This window comes from Lipotes vexillifer, unplaced genomic scaffold, assembly GCF_000442215.2.
Source record: "Lipotes vexillifer unplaced genomic scaffold, Lipotes_vexillifer_v1.1 scaffold116, whole genome shotgun sequence".
NCBI lineage: Eukaryota > Metazoa > Chordata > Mammalia > Artiodactyla > Lipotidae > Lipotes > Lipotes vexillifer.
The window spans coordinates 889613-913389 of record NW_006786698.1 but is presented as its reverse complement, the minus strand read 5'-3'; the positions used below and the strand labels follow the sequence as shown (position 1 = coordinate 913389).

At 40.2% G+C, this 23777-nt stretch overlaps 1 protein-coding gene across 1 annotated transcript in view; it reads right to left on the bottom strand.

The window, feature by feature from the left end:
- Positions 1-23777, bottom strand: part of CPED1 (cadherin like and PC-esterase domain containing 1) — a 300745-nt gene that overhangs the window by 20254 nt on the left and 256714 nt on the right. Inside the window, exons 18-21 of the mRNA XM_007459334.1 lie at positions 17921-18057; positions 2174-2394; positions 1824-1925; positions 1321-1408 (exon numbers count right to left, since the gene is read on the bottom strand). Coding sequence (XP_007459396.1) covers positions 1321-1408; positions 1824-1925; positions 2174-2394; positions 17921-18057 — 548 coding nt within the window. The remainder of the gene's footprint in view (positions 1-1320; positions 1409-1823; positions 1926-2173; positions 2395-17920; positions 18058-23777) is intronic.

Genomic DNA, 23777 nt, shown 5'->3' with positions numbered 1-23777 from the left:
CCCCCCCCCCCCCCCCCCGCTTCTTCCCTCCTTTTGTTTTCACCCAGTTTGCAAAGACTGATGAGCACAATTGAAGCCCTGGTGGCAAGCATGATGGTTAACTGTCTGGCGCGAGGTAAGTGCCGAAGAACTGCTGGCAGAGATGAGTTCATTCTAAATCGAAGTAGGCATCACAAGTACTCCAGTTCCTGCGAGAAGCCACAGTCAAGGAAGCAAAGCGGAGCTACCAGAGTCCTCAAGGAGGAATTACAAATTTGACCTGCAGCTTTCAAATAATATGAAAGGAGATTCAACTCATAACCCACAGAGACAATTATCAAAAGACCCCTCTCCTAATCCCCGGCCATCTCAAACCCTTCATCTACCCCAGATGCTAAATGTCTCAACCCACTTTAAATGACCTTAACCCCTCCTGACTCCAAGAGGCTGAATCTGGAGGTTTTATTTGGGCCAGTTTCTACCAGTTCTCCTGCTTTTGCATCACAGATCTGGCGGCCAGGCAGGCAGTTTCGAGAAAGGAGAGGGGGGTTCTGTAATCCCTGTTGGAGAAAGCTAGGAGTGCTTGTAACTGACACAAAAATAAATCTCACTCGCTCTACACATTAAATGGACAGCCTCCTGTCTCCCCAGTTCCCAGTGACCCCCCAGGAGCTCCCCTGAGCAATTGCACACAAACTCGGCTGCCTGTGAACTCTTCTTGCTGAGCAAGGGCAGCTGGTTCTCTTATCTACAGATGTTGTCTTTCCTTTCTTTTCTGAGACTTCTATTTAGTGTTGAGACTATTTACTGTCTTCTATAAGAATGGGTCAGAGGCCTCTAACTCCTTTCACTTACGAATATCCAACCAGAGGCAAAACGAATGATACTACTTTAAAAGTACTACTGATTTTTTAAAGCAATCAGTCAGAAATCATCTTAAAAAGACACCCTTTTCCTAAATACTCATTGATGCTGACAATTTCACATGTGTTTCAGCATGAGCCTTTAACGGTGTGTGAAACATTACTGAGGTTAGGAGATACTTTAAAGCATGATCCATCTCATCTACCCCTCAAGTCTTTATCTTTTCAAACTCTGGTACCCCCTTTCTTCTTTTATGAACTCAAAGCATTATTTATGACATATTTATGGGCTGTAGTCCCCTTATTTCCAGGAATAATTATATCTGATTTATAATCATAATCCTTAAGTATATCATATCCTTTGAATTTATGAAGGTTGCTTAATATTATGTAGTGCCTTTGGGGTCCTTTTTCAGACACGAGTAAAGATCCTTAGAGAAACCTTGAAGTTCACATAGCCTGGTGAAAATGGGCTTACCTGCGTTAGGAAGTGTACTCCATCCACCGGCAGATGAAATCCAATTCCCAACGTTTTGATGATCACAAGGATATTGAGTAAATTTTCCCTGTGAAATAATCAGAACACAAGCCATAAAATTTGATTACATTTCTGGATGTCCGTGTTTACATAAGCAAGCAGAGTGGAATTCCTTTAGAATGTGATAATTGGCATATAGGACTAAATTCTCATTTTATAGATTTAATATATATTAGTGTTGTTTTCTTTTTTGTGGATAGAGTTTTATGTGTCAGTGGGCATGTTTTGATCTGTAGTAAACGTAAACTTGGATACTGAAGAGCTATCTTGTGATTGGATATAAAAGTATTTTGAAACATTTTAAACTAGACTTTAAGTACTGAATTCTAAATTACAAGTTGCCCTTTATATAAAATCTTGATAAAATTCTGTCACGTTGAGTAACTTTTTTTTTTTTTTTTTTACTTAGAACAGTAATGACAATTATTATTGCAGAAATGTACCTCTTTAAAACCTTGTGAATAATTTGCAGGTGATTGGAATTAAGCCACTGAACACCACCAACGACTAATACAGTCTGGCTGGTATTCTCCAGGGGATGTGATCTGAAAGAAAAACAACACATGTTGCCTTGAAACAGATGGTAAACATTTTAACAGCATTGCCTCACATTTCATTGAACCATATCTGGCATCCTGATCACAGGACCTCCCTGTCATTTCTAACTCGTTTTCAGCCCTATTACTTGGTATTTAAACTTTTCAGTGCATTTGATATACAGCAAACAATTATGACAGCTAGTAAAACATCAATCCATTGTGGTATTGTTTCATTCAAAATAGTTCCACTGTACCTTTGCAAGAGATGTTCAAGGGCTTTTTCAAATGTTGGTCTCAACGAAGGGCTTATCCAGAACTGTGGATAGTAGGAATAACTGATCAAAGTCTTCCCACCATTGACGTTGTGATAGAATTTAGTGCCATGCACCTTCTGCCATTCTTGAAAGGTTTCATTCAATCTTTCGATCAGATAGTACATTATCCCTCTGTTGGTCGAATCTCCAATGAAAAGAATCTATAAGTTAAAAAATTTTGCTTTCAAAATCTGATGCTTATATGATATAGAAGACAATATAAAATAAATAATTTGATGAAAACAAAGCCACAAATCTAATTGAAGGACAGCCCTTTAAATGGTTAGAACTGACATTAATCATATTCTCCCCCAAACCCGTTCATTTTCCTTTTCCATATTCCTAGTAATGACATATCTACTGACCTACTAACTCATGTTTAAAGCTTTTTGCTTTCTTTATGCTGTCTTTAATTTCTCTACCTCTCTTATGTTCTTAACTTTCTCATCGAATCAGCTTAACAAGTTTCATTGATTCAAATAGGCATGAAGTATTCTAGTGCTGTAAGAATACTTAGAGATTTTCCAATCTCTTTATTCCATAGATGAGAAATCTGGGAATCCACAGAGGTTAGCTAGCTCGACAGAGGTCAAGCTACTACTTGAGAAAAGAGCCACAGGACTAGAATTTGATTTTCTGAAAAGCAGTCTGTGTTCCAGGATGCAAATCCCAGTGCCATTTGCCCTGGAAGCCTCTCACCCATCACCTCCTTCCCATTCCCACCAGCAGAGCCCTGCTTCAGGCTCCGACGGCCTCAAAGGTGTGCTATTGTTAACACTTGCTTAATGGGTCTTCTTGCACAATGGCTGCCCTCTAATTCATTCTCCACACAGTAATACTGGGATAAATTTCCAAATGTCTCATCTCACTTTCACACTCAAAAACCTTATCGGCTCCCCATGTACTACAGAGTCAAATCTTAACTCCTGAGGTTCAGTTAACATTTGCTGAATTTTTATTGCATATTGGCTTTTGCTAAGTGGAGATTTCACATGGGGTACTCACTTTTAATCTTCATAATCGTGGGGTGTGAATCATTCTCTGTTTCACAGATGAGGGATTTGAGGCTCAGGGAGACTGAGGTTGTAAATCTAGTAAATGGGGAACACAGGACTCAAATCCAAGTCCTTTATCTCCAAGTGCAGGGTCGATGGCCCCATGCTCTCAACACTTCTCCTAAAGTAAGCAGGTCAGATTCCTACTTTTTCACTGAACATGATTTGCACTCAGCAACATCTGTTTTTCCTTGTGCTAATCCATCTGCCTAGAAAGCCCCTCTCTCTGCAACCCCACCTGTGTAAATGCTACAAATCTCCAGACTCACCATAAACGGCTCTCTCAGCCAGTCTTGTCCAATGCCCCAGTGAAAGCGACCTTCTCTGTCCTCCGTGATTTCATTATAATTTTTATTTCCATTACTGACTTTATCAAAGACTACATGAAATTATGGCTATTTGTCTCTGTATCTTTTTTCTCATATCATATCAAGAAGTATTTGAGGTCAGAGTCAAGGTTAATTTCTAAATTCTAATTTCCCCCATAGTACCATGCATGCATTTTAAAAATATTTAGTGAACTCAACGTCAAAGGGACTTCTGTTAGAGACAATTCCTTTTAATGTCTTTGGAGAAGGTTTAATTTATACTTCAGTTTTTTTCTCTTTCTGTTGAGATTTCCCTTTGCATTACTCATGTACATATTCACTTCTGATTTTAAGAGCAGTCGCTGCATCACTTCTCAGGCACTAGTGCGTTCGTCCATCCATAGTGAGAGTGCAAAGGTTTATTTTTTCCACAGTAAGTGTATTCAAGTAGCTGTGTGAAGAAACCCAGAAGGCATTCTCCTTCAGAATTTGCTTCCCATCAAACACTGTTACCATAAGCATAGCCAAACTCAACTGTATGACGTAAGATGTCAAGACCCCAGTCACTGAGTCTCTCGGTCAAGTTCCATTTGGGGCAATAAAATCCCAGTATGAGAAAAATACTTTGTGAAATCACTTGAAATTCTTCCTACTGGATTTGACCTATAATTATTTGTTTGTTTTTCTGGCCCAGATTTCTGATTTTTTAAAAGGGAAACTTTGAATAATCAGGAAAGCTCTTCATTTCAGAGACTAGTAATTATCCAACTCCCTTTGTAATAGTTTGCTAGGGCTGCCATAACAAAGTACTACAGACTGGGTAGCTTAAACAACAGAAATTTATTTTCTCATGATTCTTGGCTAGAAGTCCAAGATCAACATATTTGCATGGTTGGTTTCTTCTAAGGGCATCTCTGCTTGACTTGTAGATGGCCATCTTCTCTGTTTCTACATATGGTCTTTCTTCTGTGTCTTAATCTCCTCTACTTATAAGGACACCTGTCATATTGGATTAGGGCCCACCCTAATGGCCTTGTTTTTTTTTTGGCGGTAAGTGGGCCTCTCACTGTTGTGGCCTCTCCCGTTGCAGAGCACAGGCTCCGGACGCGCAGGCTCAGGGGCCATGGCTCACGGGCCCAGCCGCTCCGCAGCATGTGGGATCTTCCCAGACCGGGGCACGAACCCGTGTCCCCTGCTTCGGCAGGCGGACTCCCAACCACTGCGCCACCAGGGAAGCCCGGCCTTGTTTTAACTTAATCATCTCTTTAAAGGTTCTATCTCCAAAACAGCCACATTCTGAGGTTATTAGGACTGGGAATTAGGACTTCAACATATGAATTTGGTTGGGTAGAAACACAATTCAGCTTTTAATACCAGTAAAGGACCTTGGAAATCCAGTTGTTAAGATAAATTTCCACTACAGATTTTTCTTATGGGGTCTTTTCATTTCAGTATCAAGATGCAATCCCTCCTAGTGTCTGTCTGGGCAGCCGGTAAGATCACTGGGTGTCTGTATTGTGGGCTACAGAGAGAACTACAGAGGTTGAAGAAAATCCAACGAGTTGCATGTTACTGAGAGGAAAAAAAATTTCTACATTTCCATTTTTTTCTGTGGGGTTGTATGAAGATGCAGCCCACCAGTGCATGACAGGGACAAAGAAGTTGTGTTTCAGAATTCTTGGGTACTGTTACTTATTAACCAGATGATCTTAGACAAATTATGTGACCTCTTCATGGGTTCATTTCCTTATGTGTATATTGGGGAAAATAATAGCACCACTGTAAAGGACTTTAATGAGCTTTTAAATACATATCTTATTCCTGGCACACAGCACACAACAAATGGGAGCCAGCACAGGAAAGCAAGAAGTGTTTTGGAATGCTTCTAGTGTGTCCTGCAGTGCACTGCTAGGCGCTTTAAAATTTGTTAGCTATTTCAGAGAAAATGTCAGTAAAGATAGGAAGCGTCTAAATCACAGCAGCCTCTCTCCTGTCCTATCTACCCTGTTACAGACTCTCATCAGGGCTAGTAGGGTTGCTGGTGAAACTGAGACTCTGAATCAAGAGCCGGGAGAGAGATCGCCACCCTGAGCAAACCAAGGATCTCTGAAAGGTTCTTCACGTCTGTCTCCACTGCTGATCAGTGACTAACAAGAGCTACAGGGATGGGAGAAGGAAGCATCACCACCACCATCTGCAAAACAAGTTCTAAACTGCGAATATCTAGATAGCATTTTTCAAGTCTAGCAGACACAGCTCTGGGAAGACTATATCTTAGAGAATTATTTTAGCCCAGTGCCTTTCTATTCATGAAAGACAGAAATGATAAATTATAACTAAAGTGAAAATGCACTTGTGAATTTTAAATTGCTGGTTCTGTAGGTAAAGCAGTTTTTGGAAGAGGTCAATTGGTATTCCTAACTAAAAGATTTCTAACTTCAAGATATCAGCTTTTTTAAGTGCACGCAATTAAAAAATAATACCCAGAATAAAAGTGGTTCTCTTCAGCCACATGATTCATATTCAGTCTTTATATCTTTTAGATCATTTGACTTGGTGAATTTTTAACAGGAAATTTGCGGATTATTTGTTTTCAAGGTTTACTTCTACTTTAAAAGGTCTAAATTACCATAACAAATATTTATAACTAGCCACACATTTTGTAAATAATTCTTCTTTCCTGTGAAGATTATTGCCCTATACTAGCAGGCACAGGTGTTGGTTGGCAGATGCAATCAAAGAAAAAAGAACCAAGTAACCAGTAAGCAATTATAAAAATAATCAACATTAGCAGTAAAACATTAAAATAACTATTTTAACAAAGATTAAAAAAGATTTTTAAAGGTCCAACGATATCATGAGTTCAGGGAAATGAACCCTCTCGTATACTACTCTGTAAGAACCACAAGGGAGAGATTTTTTCTTTCTTTCTTTCTTTTTTTAAACTGTTGAATTCCAAGTGTCCAGAATACTGCCTGGTGTAAAAGTCAGTCCTCATTTGTTAAATGGATGATTGGAAACTTTGATGCTGTGTATATAAATCAGCAGTTTTCTACTTCTAGGAAATTTCATGGATGCCCATGAAAATACATTTAAAAGCAAAATAAACTGGAAGCAACATAAATGTCTATCAGATTGATTATATTAAGGTATAATCGTACACTTGAATTCTTTTAATCTTTTAACAATCATATTGTAATATGGATATATTGTGATGGGAACATTTTAGTTAACGTTTATAAAAAGATGATTACAATCAGAATATGAATAATTGTTGCATTTTTGTAAAAGTAAAGCATATGGATGCATAGAAAAAACTCTGATTTTTTAAAAAATTTATTATTTAATTTATTTAATTTTGGCTGCGTTGGGTCTTCGTTGCTGCGGGCGGGCTTTCTCTAGTTGCAGCGAGTAGGGGCTACTCTTCGTTGCGGTGCATCAGGTTTCTCATTGCAGTGGCTTCTCTTGTTGAGGAGCACGGGCTGTAGGTGTGTGGCCTTCAGTAGTCGTGGCATGTGGGCTTCAGTAGTTGTGCCTCGCGAGCTCTAGAGCGCAGGCTCAGTAGCTGTGGCACACGGGCTTAGTTGCTCTGCGGCATATGGGATCTTCCCAGACCAGGGCTCGAACCCGTGTTCCCTCCATTGGCAGTCAGATTCTTAACCACTGCGCCACCAGGGAAGCCTGACCCGGGTTATTCTGAAGTGATGATATTATGACAGTTTATTCTTTTCGCTCATTTGTATTTTCTAAATGAACAGATATTGGCTTTTCAGATAAATTAAAAAAACAAAAGCAGCAACAGTGGCAACAACAACAGTAAATCCATTTGTTAAAAGCATTTTGAAAATTCATGTAAAAATAATCAGCTGAAATAAACTTTATTTTTACTTTTTAAAATTTTGAAATTCCAGTGGTTATTATTATTATTTTTTGGACTATAATTGCTTCACAATGCTGTGTTAGTTTCTGCTGTACAATGAAGTGAATCAGCTATATGTATATGTATATCCCCTCCCTCTTGGACCTCCCTCTCACCACCCTCCCATCCCACCCATCTAGGTCGTCACAGAGCACGGAGCTGAGCTTCCTGTGCTACGCGGCTGCTTCCCACGAGCTATCTATTTTACGCATGGTAGTGTACATATGTCAATTCTCATCTCCCAATTCACCCCATCCCCCCTAACCACCCCCAGCCCTGTGTCCACAGGTCTGTTCTCTACATCTATGTCTCTATTCCTGCCCTGCAAATAGGTTCATCTGCACCATTTTTCTAGATTCCACATATATGTGTTAATATACAATATTTGTTTTTCTCTTTCTGGCTTACTTCACTCTGTATGACAGTCTCTAGGTCCATCCACATCTCTACAAATGACCCAATTTCGTTTCTCTTTATGGCTGAGTAATATTCCATTGTATATATGTACCACATCTTCTTTATCCATTCATCTGTCATTGGACATTTAGGCTGTTTCCACTTCCTGGCTATTGTAAATAGTGTTGCAATGAACATTGGGGTACATGTGTCCTTTTGAATTATGGTTTTCTCAGGGTATATGCCCAGTAGTGGGGTTGCTGGGTCATATGGTAGTTCTATTTTTAGTTTTTTAAGGAACCTCCATACTGTTCTCCATAGTGGCTGTATCAATTTACATTCCCCCCAACAGTGCAAAAAGGTTCCCTTTTCTCTACACCCTCTCCAGCATTTATTGCTTGTAGATTTTTTGATGATGGCCATTCTGACTGGTGTGAGGTGATACCTCATTGTAGTTTTGATTTGCATTTCTCTGATAATTACTGATATCTTTTCATGTGCCTCTTGGCCATCTGTATGCTTTCTTTGGTGAAATGTCTATTTAGATCTTCCACCCATTTTTTAATTGGGTTGTTCGTTTTTTTGATATTGAGCTCCATTAGTTGTTTGTATATTTTGGAGATTAATCCTTTGTCAGTTGCTTTGTTTGCAGATATCTTCTCCCATTCTGAGGGCTGTCTTTTCGTCTTGTTTATGGTTTCCTTTGCTGTGCAAATGCTTTTAAGTTTAATTAGGTCTTATTTGTTCATCTTTGTTTTTATTTTCATTACCCTAGGAGGTGGGTCAAAAAAGATCTTGCTGTGGTTTATGTCAAAGCGTGTTTTTCCTGTTTTCCTCTAAGAGCTTTATAGTGTCCTGTCTTACATTTAAGTCTTTAATGTATTTTGAGTTTATTTTTGTGTATGGTGTTAGGAAATGTTCTAATTTCATTCTTTTACATGTAGCTGTCCAGTTTTCCCAGCACCACTTATTAAAGAGGCTGTCTTTTCTCCATTGTATGTCCATGCCTCCTTTGTTATAAATTAGGTGACCATGTGTGCGTGGGTTTATCTCTGGGCTTTCTATCCTGTACCATTGATCTATACTTCTGTTTTTGTGCCAGTACAATACTGTCTTGATTACTGTAGAACAATGGTCTAAGAGATTCAAGATTAAACATTGGTTCAATAAACCTATCACAGGAATAACACTAATCGTATTTTGAATTCCAGTAGCAGCTTTATTCTAAAGATTGAATGGCTTTTTCCTATGTAGCATCTCTCTTCTGGTCCTGTGGTATGAAGGGAGGCTGCCTCCATCAAGGTGGGCTCTGGAGAGGAGCAGAAACATCTGTGTCTCGATGTGTCATTAGAGGCTGGATCTCAGCTCATCAGCGGGAGACAAAGATGTGTTTAGAAGAGCTCTGCATCTGTTCTATTCCCAAAACTTGGCATGCAAGGTGTCACTGAAAAGTGTATAGGGTCTGGTGTTTTTTTCTACTGTTTTTCACACCATCACGGACCATAGGACCTAGAAGCACATCCTGTTCTTAGGCTCTATTAAAGCTTGGGCTTACTTTAAAATAGTCTTAACAACCATGAAATTGTCTTTGTTTTCATTTCTAATTTCTCAACATTATATAGTCCCTGTATTAGGTGACACAGGCTAAGTGCTATTAACAAACAGAGCCCCCAAATGTATAATGGCCTAAATACAATTGATGTTTACTTCTCCTTCAGGAAACCAGTCCAGGTGGTTCCAGGCAGGGGTATGGGGGTGGGTTGGGGCAGGGAGGTCATTCAGGGTCCCAGGATGGTTAGACTCTGCCTTCCTCAAATACGGATTACGAGACCCCACTGGGCATTGATATCTAGCTGGGGGAAGGAGTAAAGAGCTGCCAGGTTTCCTATGGGCCCACCCTGGGAGCTGGGCACATCACTGCTGCTCACATCCCATTGGTTGGAAGTCAGTCATATTGTCATACACCTGATCTCAAGGGAGACTGAGAAATGTAATCAAGCTTTGTGCCAGAAAGAAGAAGAAATGAGTTTGATGAACACTTCCCTAGTGTTTACCACATTCTCCTACATGCTAAGTCTTTCTGGGGAAAAAAAAACACCTAAATTCAGATTTTCTACCTGTGAATTAATAAAAGTGTGAAGCATATGAAAGCCTAAATTTATAATCTACATAATGCATAAGAGCACTTCTGTTCTTAGAGATATTGATTCCTTGGGACAAATAAGAGCAAGAAATATCATTTACTAGTGAAAATACAACAAAAACTTTGGGATTCTTTTTTCTTTTTTTTTTTTTTTTGCAGTATGCGGGCCTCTCACTGTTGTGGCCTCTCCCGTTGCGGACCACAGGCTCCGGACACGCAGGCTCAGCGGCCATGGCTCATGGGCCCAGCCACTCCGCAGCACGTGGGATCCTCCCAGACCGGGGCACAAACCCGTGTCCCCTGCATCGGCAGGCGGACTCTCAATCACTGTGCCACCAGGGAAGTCCTGGGAATTTTTGATTGAAATATATGATAAAACAATTTTCATCCCACTTTATTTCATCATGAATAAAGGGAACTAATGATGATGATACTTAACATGTAAATATTTTACTCCATTACCTCCTGTCTCCAAAGTCACCAAAAGTAACAAGGACATAGTTAGCAAAGCAAGTTATAAAGAAATGAAGAGAAGCAATGGGGGCTGTCTGTGTTGAGTCAATATAAAGGTAGTTCGTTAGCTTCTCAGATTCTTCTGATCTGTTGAAGCTAGGAAAGAACTGGGTATATATAGAATCAATGGACAGGGAAAAAAAACCCCTTGATTTAAAATAATTTTCTGTCTTCGTTTCTTTCCTCTTGCATAGGTTCTATCTTCAGTATTCACAGAGATGGGGATATTTCTTCAGAACAACAAAGTGCATGGAGATGCCAACACAGGTCTCAGCCAGCGAATAGGAACCCACTGGAAGCTTCCAAGAGGGGAAGTTACACAGGAGCTTCTTGTCCATTAATCTAGGCAATGCCTGCTTACTGGAGAGCTCTCATCTTGGTAAATAAAGGAAATGAAAGTGAGGAGGAGTCCTATTCATTACATCTAGTCCAGGGCCAAGCATAGCCCATACGTTTAGAAAGCTCCACAGTGATTCCAATGAGCCCCATGATTGAGCACCACTGCTCTCATAAAATAACTTCCCATTCTAAGTGAGTTATAGGGTGATTCAGCTCTAATGAAGCTGAGACTGATCAGATGGCTAGTGATATTTAGGGCATGATGAAAATCTAGCTCATCAAAGCATCTCTCTGTGAAATGTAATACGATTGCAACGAATGTTTTTTCAATGATGCATTTGATTAAATTGGCTATAGAGGACCAGACAAATTGCTCTTTGGAGTCAAGAACAGATGAAAACTGACATGTAAGAAAGTCACCCTAAAACACATGAAATTTGGCAGAAAAGAAAAACAAACAACTGAACAATATCACCTAGACATAGATCTAACTGCTTGGAACAAAAGGATGTATCTATTTTGCTCTTCTCTCTGGATTGTGGGCATTATGTGTAAGCTATCCTTTCCTGGTGAGAGTCAGGTACACTCCTTTTCTTCTGTTCACCCTTTTTTATTGAAACTGACAAGCAACAATGAATTGTGTAACCAAAATGGAATTCACGTATTAGTCAGAACATATTATTATAAATTGGGCGTACTTCAAATATGTAAACACCTTTAAATCCAAGACAGTACTTAACTTGCAAACATAGCTTAAAACTGCAAGTTACATTTCCTGTTTTAACAGCTGAGTTTAAATACTTTCAGTAAATATTGCCTTTTTATATTTTCCTTTCTTAATTGCACTCTTCTCTCAGATATTTTATTACTGAGTAATAAAATACTGAGTTTGTCAGTTGAACTATGTTTCTGACAAACAAAATAAAAGCTCGTTTCATTCAGTTTTGGTCAACCTCCTAAGTTCTTTCAGTTGTAAATTTCATTACCCTACTTCTAAACTATTTCCTATGTATTTTGCACTGTGATTACAAAGTTATGCTCTGATAAATTTTTCTAAATGTTCCAACCAAAGTTTATTAAGTAAGAGGTGTGTATCTATTTAGAGACATTTGTCAAGAGTATAACTGAACACATAGTTTGTTCTTTTTCAATGAATTTTGCTTTGATTCAACACGATGGCACATCACAAAACCTATACATATCTACAACAGCTTACAAATGAAATAACTCATATTTGGATAGATTTAGAGTAAGAGGGGTCTCGTATTTACCTGCCCTTCAGACACGAACAAGTATGCCACAGAAAGTGATACAAATGCTCTGAGGAGAAACCCTTTCTGCAGAGATCAGCCTCCTGTTCACTGAAGTGAAGGCAAATGAGTGAGGTATAAAAACTTTGGTCCTGCTTACACACCACTGAGTGCAGTGACATTCCTGGTCAAAGTTACAGGAAAATTGAACGCCTTTTAAAATCCCAACTGATCTGTGTTTTGTTTCTTCCCCACCGATGGGCCTCCACTTCCAAGTATAGCCTTCCATTCATCACTGGAAAGCAGTGGTAAAAAGATGTAAAAGATCATAATAACAACATAAGGAAATTCAACTGAGAGAAATGACTACTGGAGATTCTAAAGAAAGCAGAACACCATTTGAAGGCCTAACTTTCCAATACTTCTCAAGGGGCCAGTCAAATTCTGTTGCCTTTTAATTGGATTCTTTTGAGAAAGATAACTCAGTTTAATGTATTCCCTTAAAGGTTGCCTTGATTAGGATTTAAAATAAACTTCTGTTTTTTTTGTAGCACAACATATTTGCACTACTGTACACGGGAACAGTGACATTTTTGGCTTCTCACGGTAAAGAGTCTGAGTTTTCCATATTAATTGAAAGTTTTCCAATGAGTAAGGGTACTATACCATTAGAAATTGCATGTCTAGGTATGTCCCCACCTTTACACAATCCAAGAGGCATAAACTGGACCACACAGAAAATGAGTAACTCAGAATCACCTCCAGTGCACTCCTTGCCTGCTTGGTTCCTGCCCATTGTCTGTTCCCTCCAGTAAGAGAAAATTCAAAAAAGGCACTAAGCTTGAGTGATACAACCCTCACCATAGGTTCTTTTGAGAAAAAATGAAGATCTTTATTTTTTTTCTCATTCAATTAAACTATTTCAAAGTCATGTGATTGGTAGATTGCCTATAACTACCAACACCACTCTGCTCAGGCACCTTCTCTTTTGGCAACTTTTCCAGACCTTCCCAGTCCAGGTCAGGTGCCAGCCTCTGGGCTTCTCCCAACCTTTGCGATGATCATGAGATTTTGTAACAATCACTTCTCTCATTTGTCTTCTTCCACTAGAAATCTGGCACCTTGGAGGATCGTGGTGTGCACACGTAGAACAGATTCTTAGCTCAACAAAACTAGATGGATGAATAACAAGGTGACATCCCAAAAGTTGAAAAAGTGTTCTGGGCTTAATTGTGTTAAGTGGTCAGCTGGATTCCACTCTGTGAGAACATGTTAGGGATAACTGAGATTGCAAGGTTTCTGATGTGGGGCAGCAGAGTTACTCTGATGCCTTCCATGAATAAAAGAGTCACTTCATTCCTGAGTGCCAGTCTGAAACTGCTGTCCTTTTGCATTTGTGAAGTGAATTTCTGGATGATATCACCCAAATAATATGCCTCTTTTCTTGAATGTTTGACATGGCAAAAAGAGTCCCCTACCTGCACCTCACCCCCCAAAAGAGTCAGGTATTTATAAAACAAAATATTTGTGTTACTTGTTTCTCAATTTTTGTAACTGATATGCTTTAACATGTATTTGTCTTTGAAATAGAATGGTGATTATAAAAAGTTCAGGGTAGGATGAGAACTCCCTTGCCTCAGTAATGAAATATAAGAGTTTCACCATCACTTTGTATGTTTATATTTTTCTCCAGGAGAATGAGAAATAGATGTTTAGGGAAAACGTTCTGCTAACCAACTCCTATTCATAAGTGAAGCTTTCTTAAAATAAGTGCGATTTCATAGTTGTAATCGTGAATGTTTACACAGTTATCTCTGTGCTGTGTGGTACATGAGGGTATAAACCTGTCTGCACATTACCAAGTCTTGTGATTCAGAATATAAAATGTCTTTCTCAGTTTTTCCCTTCTTTGCATTTCCATGGCCTCTGCCCAAGTTCTGATTTATACAACTTTTCAAAATATAGATTTTGGGATTTAAAAAGGTGCTCACACATTGTAAACATAAAGGTAACACACATACGTGTATCCCCTGCTTTCCGAAAGTTCAATTTATGCCACTTCGTTTTTCTGAAAGACCTACATTAAGAGAGGCATTTTTCCTAAAAGTGAAAGTCCTCTTCGGATTTCTTTTGGTTAGCAAAAATAGGTACTAATATAGGTCTTTCAGAAAAGCAAAGCGTTGTCAATTAAACTTTCCGAAAATCGGGGATACTCTTCACCGTCCTCCATTTCGATTTACGAAAGCCTTCATAGAAGTGCTCTACTTTTGTTTTTTGTTTTTTTTTTTTGCAGTACGCGGGCCTCTCACTGTTGTGGTCTCTCCCGTTGCGGAGCACAGGCTCCGGACGCGCAGGCTAAGCGGCCATGGCCCGCAGGCTTCGCGGCACGTGGGATCCTCCCGGACTGGGGCACGAACCCGTGCCCCCTGCATCGGCAGGCGTACTCCCAACCACTGCGCCACCAGGGAAGCCCAGAAGCGCTCTACTTTTGGATAGTGGGGGGAACCTGTATTTCAAAAGACTTCTTCACACTTTGCCAACCATAATTTACTACCTGAATTGGCTTCACAGCCATATGACCTTGGCATTCACACAGGGTCTGTGTGTAAAAGGATCCTGTGCTTGGTTTATTGCTCTGCTTTTGCCTTCTCAAAATTCTTAATAATGACTGAACACAGGGTCCTGCACTTCCGTTTTGGCCTGGGCCTGGCAGAATATATGGCCAATCCTGCCACCATCCCACCCCTCCCCTACTCCCCTCCACTTACGTAATCACTCTTTTTTAAAAAAAATTAATTAATTATGGCTGTGTTGGGTCTTCATTGCTGCCCTTAGGCTTTCTCTAGTTGTGGCGAGCGAGGGCTGCTCTTCATTGTGGTGCACGGGCTTCTCACTCTGGTGGCTTCTCTTGTTGCGGAGTACGGGCTCTAGGTGCACGAGCTCAGTAGTTGTGGCTCATGGGCTCTGGAGCGCAGGCTCAGCAGTTGTGGCGCACGGGCTTAGTTGCCCCGCGGCGTGTGGGATCTTCCCGGACCAGGGATTGAACCTGCGTCCCCTGCATCGGCAGGCGGATTCTTAACCACTGTGCCACCGGGGAAGTCCAACTTATGTAATCATTCTTAAGGGTTTGTTACTTCCAGAAATATTCTGTGTGTGTAAGCATGTCTGCATTAGGTTTTGCATTGATGAGATTATTGTATACGTATTCTTGACTTCCTCAGTGTGGCGTGATAGAATTTTTCCATTAAACAGTCTCTGCCCCCCCAGCACCATGCCCATTTCTTCCTGCCGTAGGCAGTCTCCATACTATTGCAGGATGGTTTTTCTAATTCTGGTTGTGCCGCTGCTCTGCTAAAAATGTACAATGCTTCCCTGCTGGATATAAAGTAAATTGGCATCCTGATAAACACAGCAGACTCTGTAGGACCACTGCCAGTATGCTGGCAAATTTGAGTTTCTGAGGTTGCAATTCTGAAGGACACTTCTGGACCCAAAGAATCACTAAGACAAGCCCTCACTTCCTAGCAGCCAGCTGGTTGGTCTCTGCGGGGATCGCCTGATCTGAACACCGGCCTTTATTTTCAGACTCTAACATCATCTCTCTCTCTAACGCATAGGAAGAAGAGATCTTCCCTTTTTCTTGTCATTACTTTGTAGAGTTGCTAATAATTGAAATGAACAAAGACGGTATTGTGGACTTAGTGTTTGTGTCCTCCCGAAATTCACATGTTGAAACCCTAATATCCCCCCTCCACACCCGCCCACCATGTGATGGTATTAGGAGGTGGAGCTTTAGAAGGTAATCAGGTCTAGATGAGGTCATGAGGGTGTTGGCCCCATAATGGGATTAGTGTCTTTATAAGAAGAGGAAGACATTAGAGGTCTCTCTGTCTCTGTCTCTCTCCCTTATGAGGACACAGCAAAAAGGCAGCCAACAGAGGCCAGGAAGTGGCCTCTCACCAGAACCCAACTGTGCTGGCACCCTGATCTTGGACTTCTCAGCCTCCAGAACTGTTGAGAAATAAATATCTGTTTAAGTCACTCAGGCTATGGTATTTTAAGACTGACAGGGAAGGCATTTAGCTTTCCACAAAGTTGATTAATCTACAGCATGGGATTAGATCATATAGACTTATTCTTCTTTTACAGATGAAGAAAATGAGCCTGAGAAACAATGTGTCCTGTCCAAAGCCATGGACTTTTGTGATGAACTTTAACAGCTATTGACTTTCAGGTTAATAGACGGTGACATCTCGGAATCTTCCTGAGGTCAGAACGAGATTCTGAAAGAGTTTGGAGAAGTCTGACTTATGACAAGGACTATTTTCATTGTTTCCAGTCCTACATTTCTAGGATATGGAAGTTGGGTTGTCCAAATTGGTGGTTCAAACTGCCTGAGTAGTGGCCACTTACATACATGTGTGATCACGGGTGAATTACTCAATCTCTCTGAACTTTAATATTCTTAAGTAGAAAACGGATCTAAAACTATCTACCTTACAGACTTGTGAATAGGAATAAATAAAATTTTAACTTATTCATTTACTCAACAGATATTTATTAAGTGACTATTATGTTACAAACGCTGTGCCAAGCAAGGAGATTATGGTAGTGAATCAAACACACTGGCTGCCCTCCTAAAGCTCAAAGTCAGATAGGATTTAAGGTGTGAACAAGTCAGTAGCACGGTTCTTCGCACAGAATCAATGCTCACTTAATAATACAGCAACAGAAGTTTCTGACATTTCTTTTCTTCCCTTCCCTTTTTTGAAACTAACTAATACTGCTGCTTTATTTTTAGATATCCTCTCAGTCACGAACTTTGGGGCATTTATATTAGAATCTCCATGAAGAAGAGGTCCATTCCCCTGCGTGCTTCTCCCACCTGTCATTCTCCTTTAAACCATTTGCTGGTAGAAAATTTGAACATAGGCCTAATCTGAAAAATTGACATATATTTACTCCACTGCACTTTATGAATCATAGAGCTTCTTTAAAAAATCAGTTTTTGAAATCAGTCTTGCCCGTGCTTGAGAGCTTGCAAACAGTTTGTAAGGAAATGTCCATCTAATAAAAGGTACTTTGAAAGTCTGCAGAAGGATTACTTACTTCATGTTAACCAAGCATCTCAGTCTAAGTGCCTAGTTCGCACATCCGAGAGCTCTGCCAGAATCTACCTAGTCAGAGCATGCCTAGCAAGGAGACACTGCATGTCCAAGAGATCAGCTTAGAAGACACACTAAGGAAAAGCAGCCTAGCGAGGTCCATGCGAGACCTGCTCGGGAACGTGAGAGAAGATCAGGAAGGTTAGTGTGTAAAAACCATGCTATGCACTGGGTTAGCTGGAGCAGAAGTCCTATATGCAGGAACATTCTACTGCCTGTGCGAGCCACAGATGGCTGTTTTAACTGCAGTGCCTTGCAAGAGCTGCAGTTGACAAGGCCAGATGCTCTGAATCGCCAACTGTCAGTTGACATGGCCAGCTCTTACCCATGTGGCTGAGAAAACCAGCATGGAACTGGGTCAGCATAGGACATGATTTTTAGAGCCTCAATCTGTCAAGCAGACTTATTTGGAAATAACTGAGCATTGTGAGCAAAAATTATTAAGGCTCTTCTATGATAATGCATTCATTCAAAAAGCCAAACTGCGCTCAGTTAGCTGTCCTCTGCAGAGTGAGGGAGAAGGAATTGGTCTAGTAGGTACAGTTTTGGTGCTGTGGGTGGTGTAAATGAAAGGTATCCCCCACTGATCCAGAGCCTACCTTCCTTCCTCCCAGGCACTGCTGGAGCTGAGGCTTAGTTAGGACACCATAGTGACAGTTGTGAGGCTGCCAAGTGATTTCTCTCCAGTCACAGGTCCTGTTGTCTGAACAGCTAAGGCAAGGCACGATCCACTGGCCTGGAAGAGACAGCAAAACTTCTTTGGTTCAGTTTCTACGGGTGAAATTACAGTTTGCAAGTAAGTCTAGAATTCAGCGATGGCACAGCATTACAGAAGTCACAGTGAGGAGACCACTCTTACATAAACCCAGTGGGGGCAAGTTCATGGCCTCCTGCCGACCTAACAGAATCTCAAGTAGTAATGTTATTTATTTATTTTTTTTGCGGTACACAGGCCTCTCACTGTTGTGGCCTCTCCCGTTGCGGAGCACAGGCTCTGGACACGCAGGCTCAGTGGCCATGGCTCACGGGCCCAGCCGCTCCATGACATGTGGGATCCTCCCGGACCGGGGCACGAACCCATGTCCCCTGCATCGGCAGGCGGACTCCCAACCACTGCGCCACGAGGGAAGCCCCAAAGTAGTAATGTTTTGAAATAACACAGTTCATGCTGAAGTCAAGTATGAATTCCGTCCCGTAAAAACACATACTTAAAAAAAAATTAAAGTGATTGGGTACTACTCAATTATTATTTATTTTCAAACGGTACACGGGGCACTTAATAGGACCAAAGTATATAGGGAGCCACTGATACTGAGGTGGTTGGCCACACATATTTCCTAGCCTAACACATGCTTAGGTTACCAATCCAATTATAGTTACATTCTCTGCTCTCCAGAGATTCAAGATACGATAAGACAATTACTTTAATATTCTGATAATTTATTGTTTTGAAGAATAGCGATTGCTCCTTAATTTGATCGGTGGCCTTTTTGCTGTGAATCTCTTCACCTCCTTCTAGCTCTGTCACCTTAATTTTTTCATCTGTTAGATGAGGTGTGTACTGTTCTCCTCACATGATTGGTATGAGGATTTAATGGGATAATGTATTTAAAGGACCCAGCACAGTTACCACATCATATTCACCTTTGTTAGCAGCTGATTTCAGGCACAAAGTAGGGCACAAACTTTAGTAAATGTTTATAAGATAAATGAATATTGTCAAAAAGCTGCATTTAAGATCTTTCTTATTTTATTGATAAAGTAACATGCATTCAAAACACTGCAGCTTTTAGTGTGAGTGGACACATTAATAATTTATTAGAAAAATATCATGAAATGACTTTTGATTTTTGTTTTTTCCTTGTTCATCTTTTCAGGAACGGAGTGTGAACCAGCATGTTAAACATGGAGCAGTTATTTGTGCCCTTTGTGGAGAATACCTTGATGTCTTCAACAATCATCTGCTTTACCCAATAGGTCTTGCTTATGTTACTGCTTCATGTTTCTCTTCAAAATATCGAGGAGCTATGGAACTTCCCTGGTGGTGCAGTGGTTAAGAATCCGCCTGCCAATGCAGGGGACACGGGTTTGAGCCCTGGTCCAGGAAGATCCCACATGCCACGGAGCAATGAAGCCCGTGTGCCACAACTACTGACCCTGCACTCTAGAGTTCACAGACCACAACTACTGAGCCCACCTGCCACAACTACTGAAGCCTGAGAGCCTAGAACCCGTGCTCTGCAACAACAAGAGAAGCCACCACAATGAGAAGCCCGCGAACCGCAATGAAGAGTAGCCCCCGCTCGCCACACGCAGCAACGAAGACCCAACACAGCCAAATAAATAAAGAAAGAAAAACCTTTGTTTAAAAAAGTATATTGAGGAGCTAAATATTCCCAGATAGTTTTTGAGTTAGAAAGGAAAGTTTTTAACAAGTTTATCCACTCTGGCTTTGATTTATGGTTCTGCTAACAAAAGTATCTGGTGTGACACTAATTTTAGCAGGAAGAATTTCTACTTTCAGGGGATTAATAGGCTTCATGTTAAATTTCATGACTCCGGGATGTCAGAATTGTGTATGTGAGGGTTTGTGTGTGTGGAAATAGTTACAAATAACAAAATACAGAGAGAGATCTACTTTATAGCTCTTACTGGTTGATCACAGAACAGCCATAAAAAGGAATGAAATTGGGTCATTCATAGAGACATGGATGGACCTAGAGTCTGTCATACCTAGTGAAGTAAGTCAGAAAGAGAAAAACAAATAGCGTATATTAACGCGTACATGTGGAATCTAGAAAAATGGTACAGATGAATCTATTTGCAGGGCAGGAATAGAGATGCAGACTTCTTAGAGAACGGACCTGTGGACATGGTGGGGGGAAGCGGGGGTGGGATGAATTGGGAGATTGGGATGGACATAAATACACTACCATGTGTAAAATAGATAGCTAGTGGGAACCTGCTACATAGCACAGGGAGCTCAGCTCGGTGCTCTGTGGTGACCTAGATGGGTGGGATGGAGGGGATGTGGGAGGTCCAAGAGGGAGGGGATATATGTATACATATAGCTGATTCACTTCGTTGTACAGCAGAAACTAACACACCACTGTAAAGCAACTATACGCCAATTTAAAAAAAAAAAAAAAAAGCATGGGTATATTAAGAGAGAGAAACTGGGAGAAACAGAAGGAAATAGAAAGAAAAGGAGGCAAGAAGAGTATGACTTCCAAGGAAGAGATGAATACACACAACAGAATTGCTTTAGTGGAGGACTGTGCCAACAGGAGCAGAGAGCTGAGCTACTGGACAGTCCAAAAGTAATGTGGACTTGTTTATTCCTCTTACCATACAATTTTTTCTTTGCTTTGATTTTTAAACTTAATGTGAATTCCAGAAAACTGCCTTATTCAATATCTACCCATTAAATATACTATCTCCACAATTTCAGGTCTGGTGAATGACCTTCCATTTCTCTACATACATATCACTCTCCATCTAGGAGGATTTTCATTCAATACAGTGTTGAAGTATGTACCCTGTTAGGTATTAGGCACTCTTGTTGTTAAAATAAGGTAATAACTAAGAAAGAAATAGTTAACATTGTTATAGCACCTCTCAGATGTCAGGGATGTTCTGAGCACTTTAATATATTAACTTATTTAAACTCAGAGACACCCTATTATCACCCCCATTGTGCTAATGACTTAACTGGGACTCAGAAAGGTTAAGTTACTTGTCCAATATATTCCAGCTAGGAGGTGGTAGACCCAGGACAGGAGCTGAAGAGTCAGCTCCAGAGTCCATGCTGTTGATTATAATGTGAAACCTCAAAAATTATAATCATGTGAGAAGGGTACAATTTATACATGTAAAAAGCTTAATAATAGGTAATTCATAATTAAGGAAAAATATCAGTGTGGTACTCAAAGAGCATGGGCTTTGGAGACACACACAACTGGGCTCTCCTTCCAGGTAGCTCTGTGGACCTCAACTCAGTACATTAAAGTCACCTGGAAAGGTTTTTAAAATCCTCATGCTCAGGTCGTACCCTAGACTGATTACCTCAGAACCACTGGATATGGAACTCAGGTATCAGTATTTTTTTTAATGTTTTTCAAGTGATTCCAATAAGCAGTCAAGGTTGAGAACCACTGTATACCTTGGACAAATTATACTTAACCTTTTCATGATTACATTTACTTCTCTTTAAGAAAAATATGTAGAGCATCGGCCACAGTGCCTTTATACTAGAAATTGATGAATATATTTTACCGTCCCCACTCAACTTCACCCTAAGCAAGCCATGGCAGTTCAGAATAAAGACAGCACCATGGGGGTCAGAGTTGTCTGGCAGGTTCCACGGAGCAGATAAGATGTGAAGAGGGGTTTGTGAATAGATAAGATTCGGAGAGGTGGAATGGATGATTTTAAGTGGAGACAGACCTGACAGGAGGGTGACTGCTCTGCACGACAGACCCTATATACTGGAGAGAAAAAGAAGGTCTGCTCGGTGAAAGGTGTTTCCAAGTTTGTAGATGGAGAGAATAGCAGTAATACTTAAAGATACAACACTGAACATTTGGGAGCGGTGCTGAGGTTTGAATGGCAAAATGAAGACTGTTCTCAAAAGCGTCTGTTTCTCCATCCAATTCTCTTTTATAATTCTTCTGCGGTTTTCATTCAGAATATATCTTGCTTTCTAATTCTAATTTTGCCCTGGCATACGGGGTTTGTAACCAATAATCCACATCTTTCACATCTTTGTTTGGCTGCTAATACTATTTGATTTAGACACGGCCTTTAAGTTTATCCTTCGTCGATGAATTCCTCAAGAAAACCTCCTTCTGAAAGAGTCTCTTTTTTTCATAGAGATTTTGTTGGTTGTGGATACAGTCGGAAGGGGCCTGGGATCTCCTCTTTTCCATCCTTTTCTTTTAGAGTGAGGATAACTGAGGCCCAAGATGTTAAATGACAGAAGTGGAATCATGCCAATAACAGGGCTGGACCAAAATCGAGGTCTCAGAGTCTCCAGTGTGCTGATCCTTTTATCACGTTAGGTTAGGTCAGCACATAATCATCAGTTGAAAATGCAATATGGCTCAGCAGTCTCTCTGGTAGCACTCATAGAAGAAAACCACAAACAGGTTGTCGCAATAAATGTATTTTTATTTTTAAAAGCTGGATTTATTCAGTGGGTTCATGTACTCAGAGACTGTGTTTTTAAAAAGATTCTTAATTTTCTTTTTCATAAGACGGTGGTATGTTGGGGACATAAATGTGTTTCTGAAAATGAGATATTATTTAATAATACTTTGAAGGTCTCAGTTTTCCTCAGATCCTTGAGTATCTAACAGCGTGTGTATCCCCTCCCCAAATACTGTCTCCTCATCCAACTCCCAAACTCGTTGACAGCTAGTTTTGCACAAACCAAGATCTTTGGCCATTTGCTGCTAAGGCTGAAGAAACGAGTGACCAGTTCCATGCACAAAGATCCAAATATGTATTAGTTTGTGGGCATAAAGTCACATGCACATAAAAAAGGATGCCTGATTGGGTCTCTGAAAACTTAGCTCTAATGGTTCATACTACTATATATTTATAGTCATAACTCTTTGCATTTTTATATCACTTAATAATGCCTTTTTTATTTGGAGTTAGTAATACTACTTGAAATAGACATCTGTATAACATCTGCAGGACTGGGCTTTCTTGACATTTTAAATGATTCCAGCTCAACAAAAATTGTCAAGAAGAAGTACGTAAATTCTGTGTTATATATTTAAACAATGAATGAATCAAAGCTGTGATTTCTGAAATAAAGTATGACATATGTCTTAGGGAATAACATTCTGAGGAATGAAATTGCCTTTTGGGAGAAGTTATATAATTTATCATTATAGCTTTATATTTAATGCAAGTTAAATTTCAGCCATTGAAGTGAGTTGGATTAGGTGATATAATGGAGAAAAGAAGTTCGACTTTGTGATTTAGGGCCATGGTGAGATGTAAAATCATATAAATGACAGCACTAATTCCTGACTCTATAATGCTATAAAATAAGGCAGTTTTTATACTTAAGAAGAAAAAATACATTTAGATTTTCAATATTAGAAATATTAAAGTGTAAGTTGTTATATTTCCTTCCAAAAAAAGATACGATAGGGCTTCCCTGGTGGCACAGTGGTTGAGAGTCCGCCTGCCGATGCAGGGGACGTGGGTTCGTGCCCCGGTCTGGGAAGATCCCACATGCCGCGAAGCGGCTGGGCCCGTGAGCCATGGCCGCTGAGCCTGCGCGTCCGCAGCCTGTGCTCCGCAACGGGAGAGGCCACAGCAGTGAGAGGCCCGCGTACCGCAAAAAAAAAAAGATACGATAAAAGCTTTTGTTTACATATTATAAAATGCAATCTAAATTATTTTCTTTAAATGTAATTCTCATTCAATGATCATATAAAT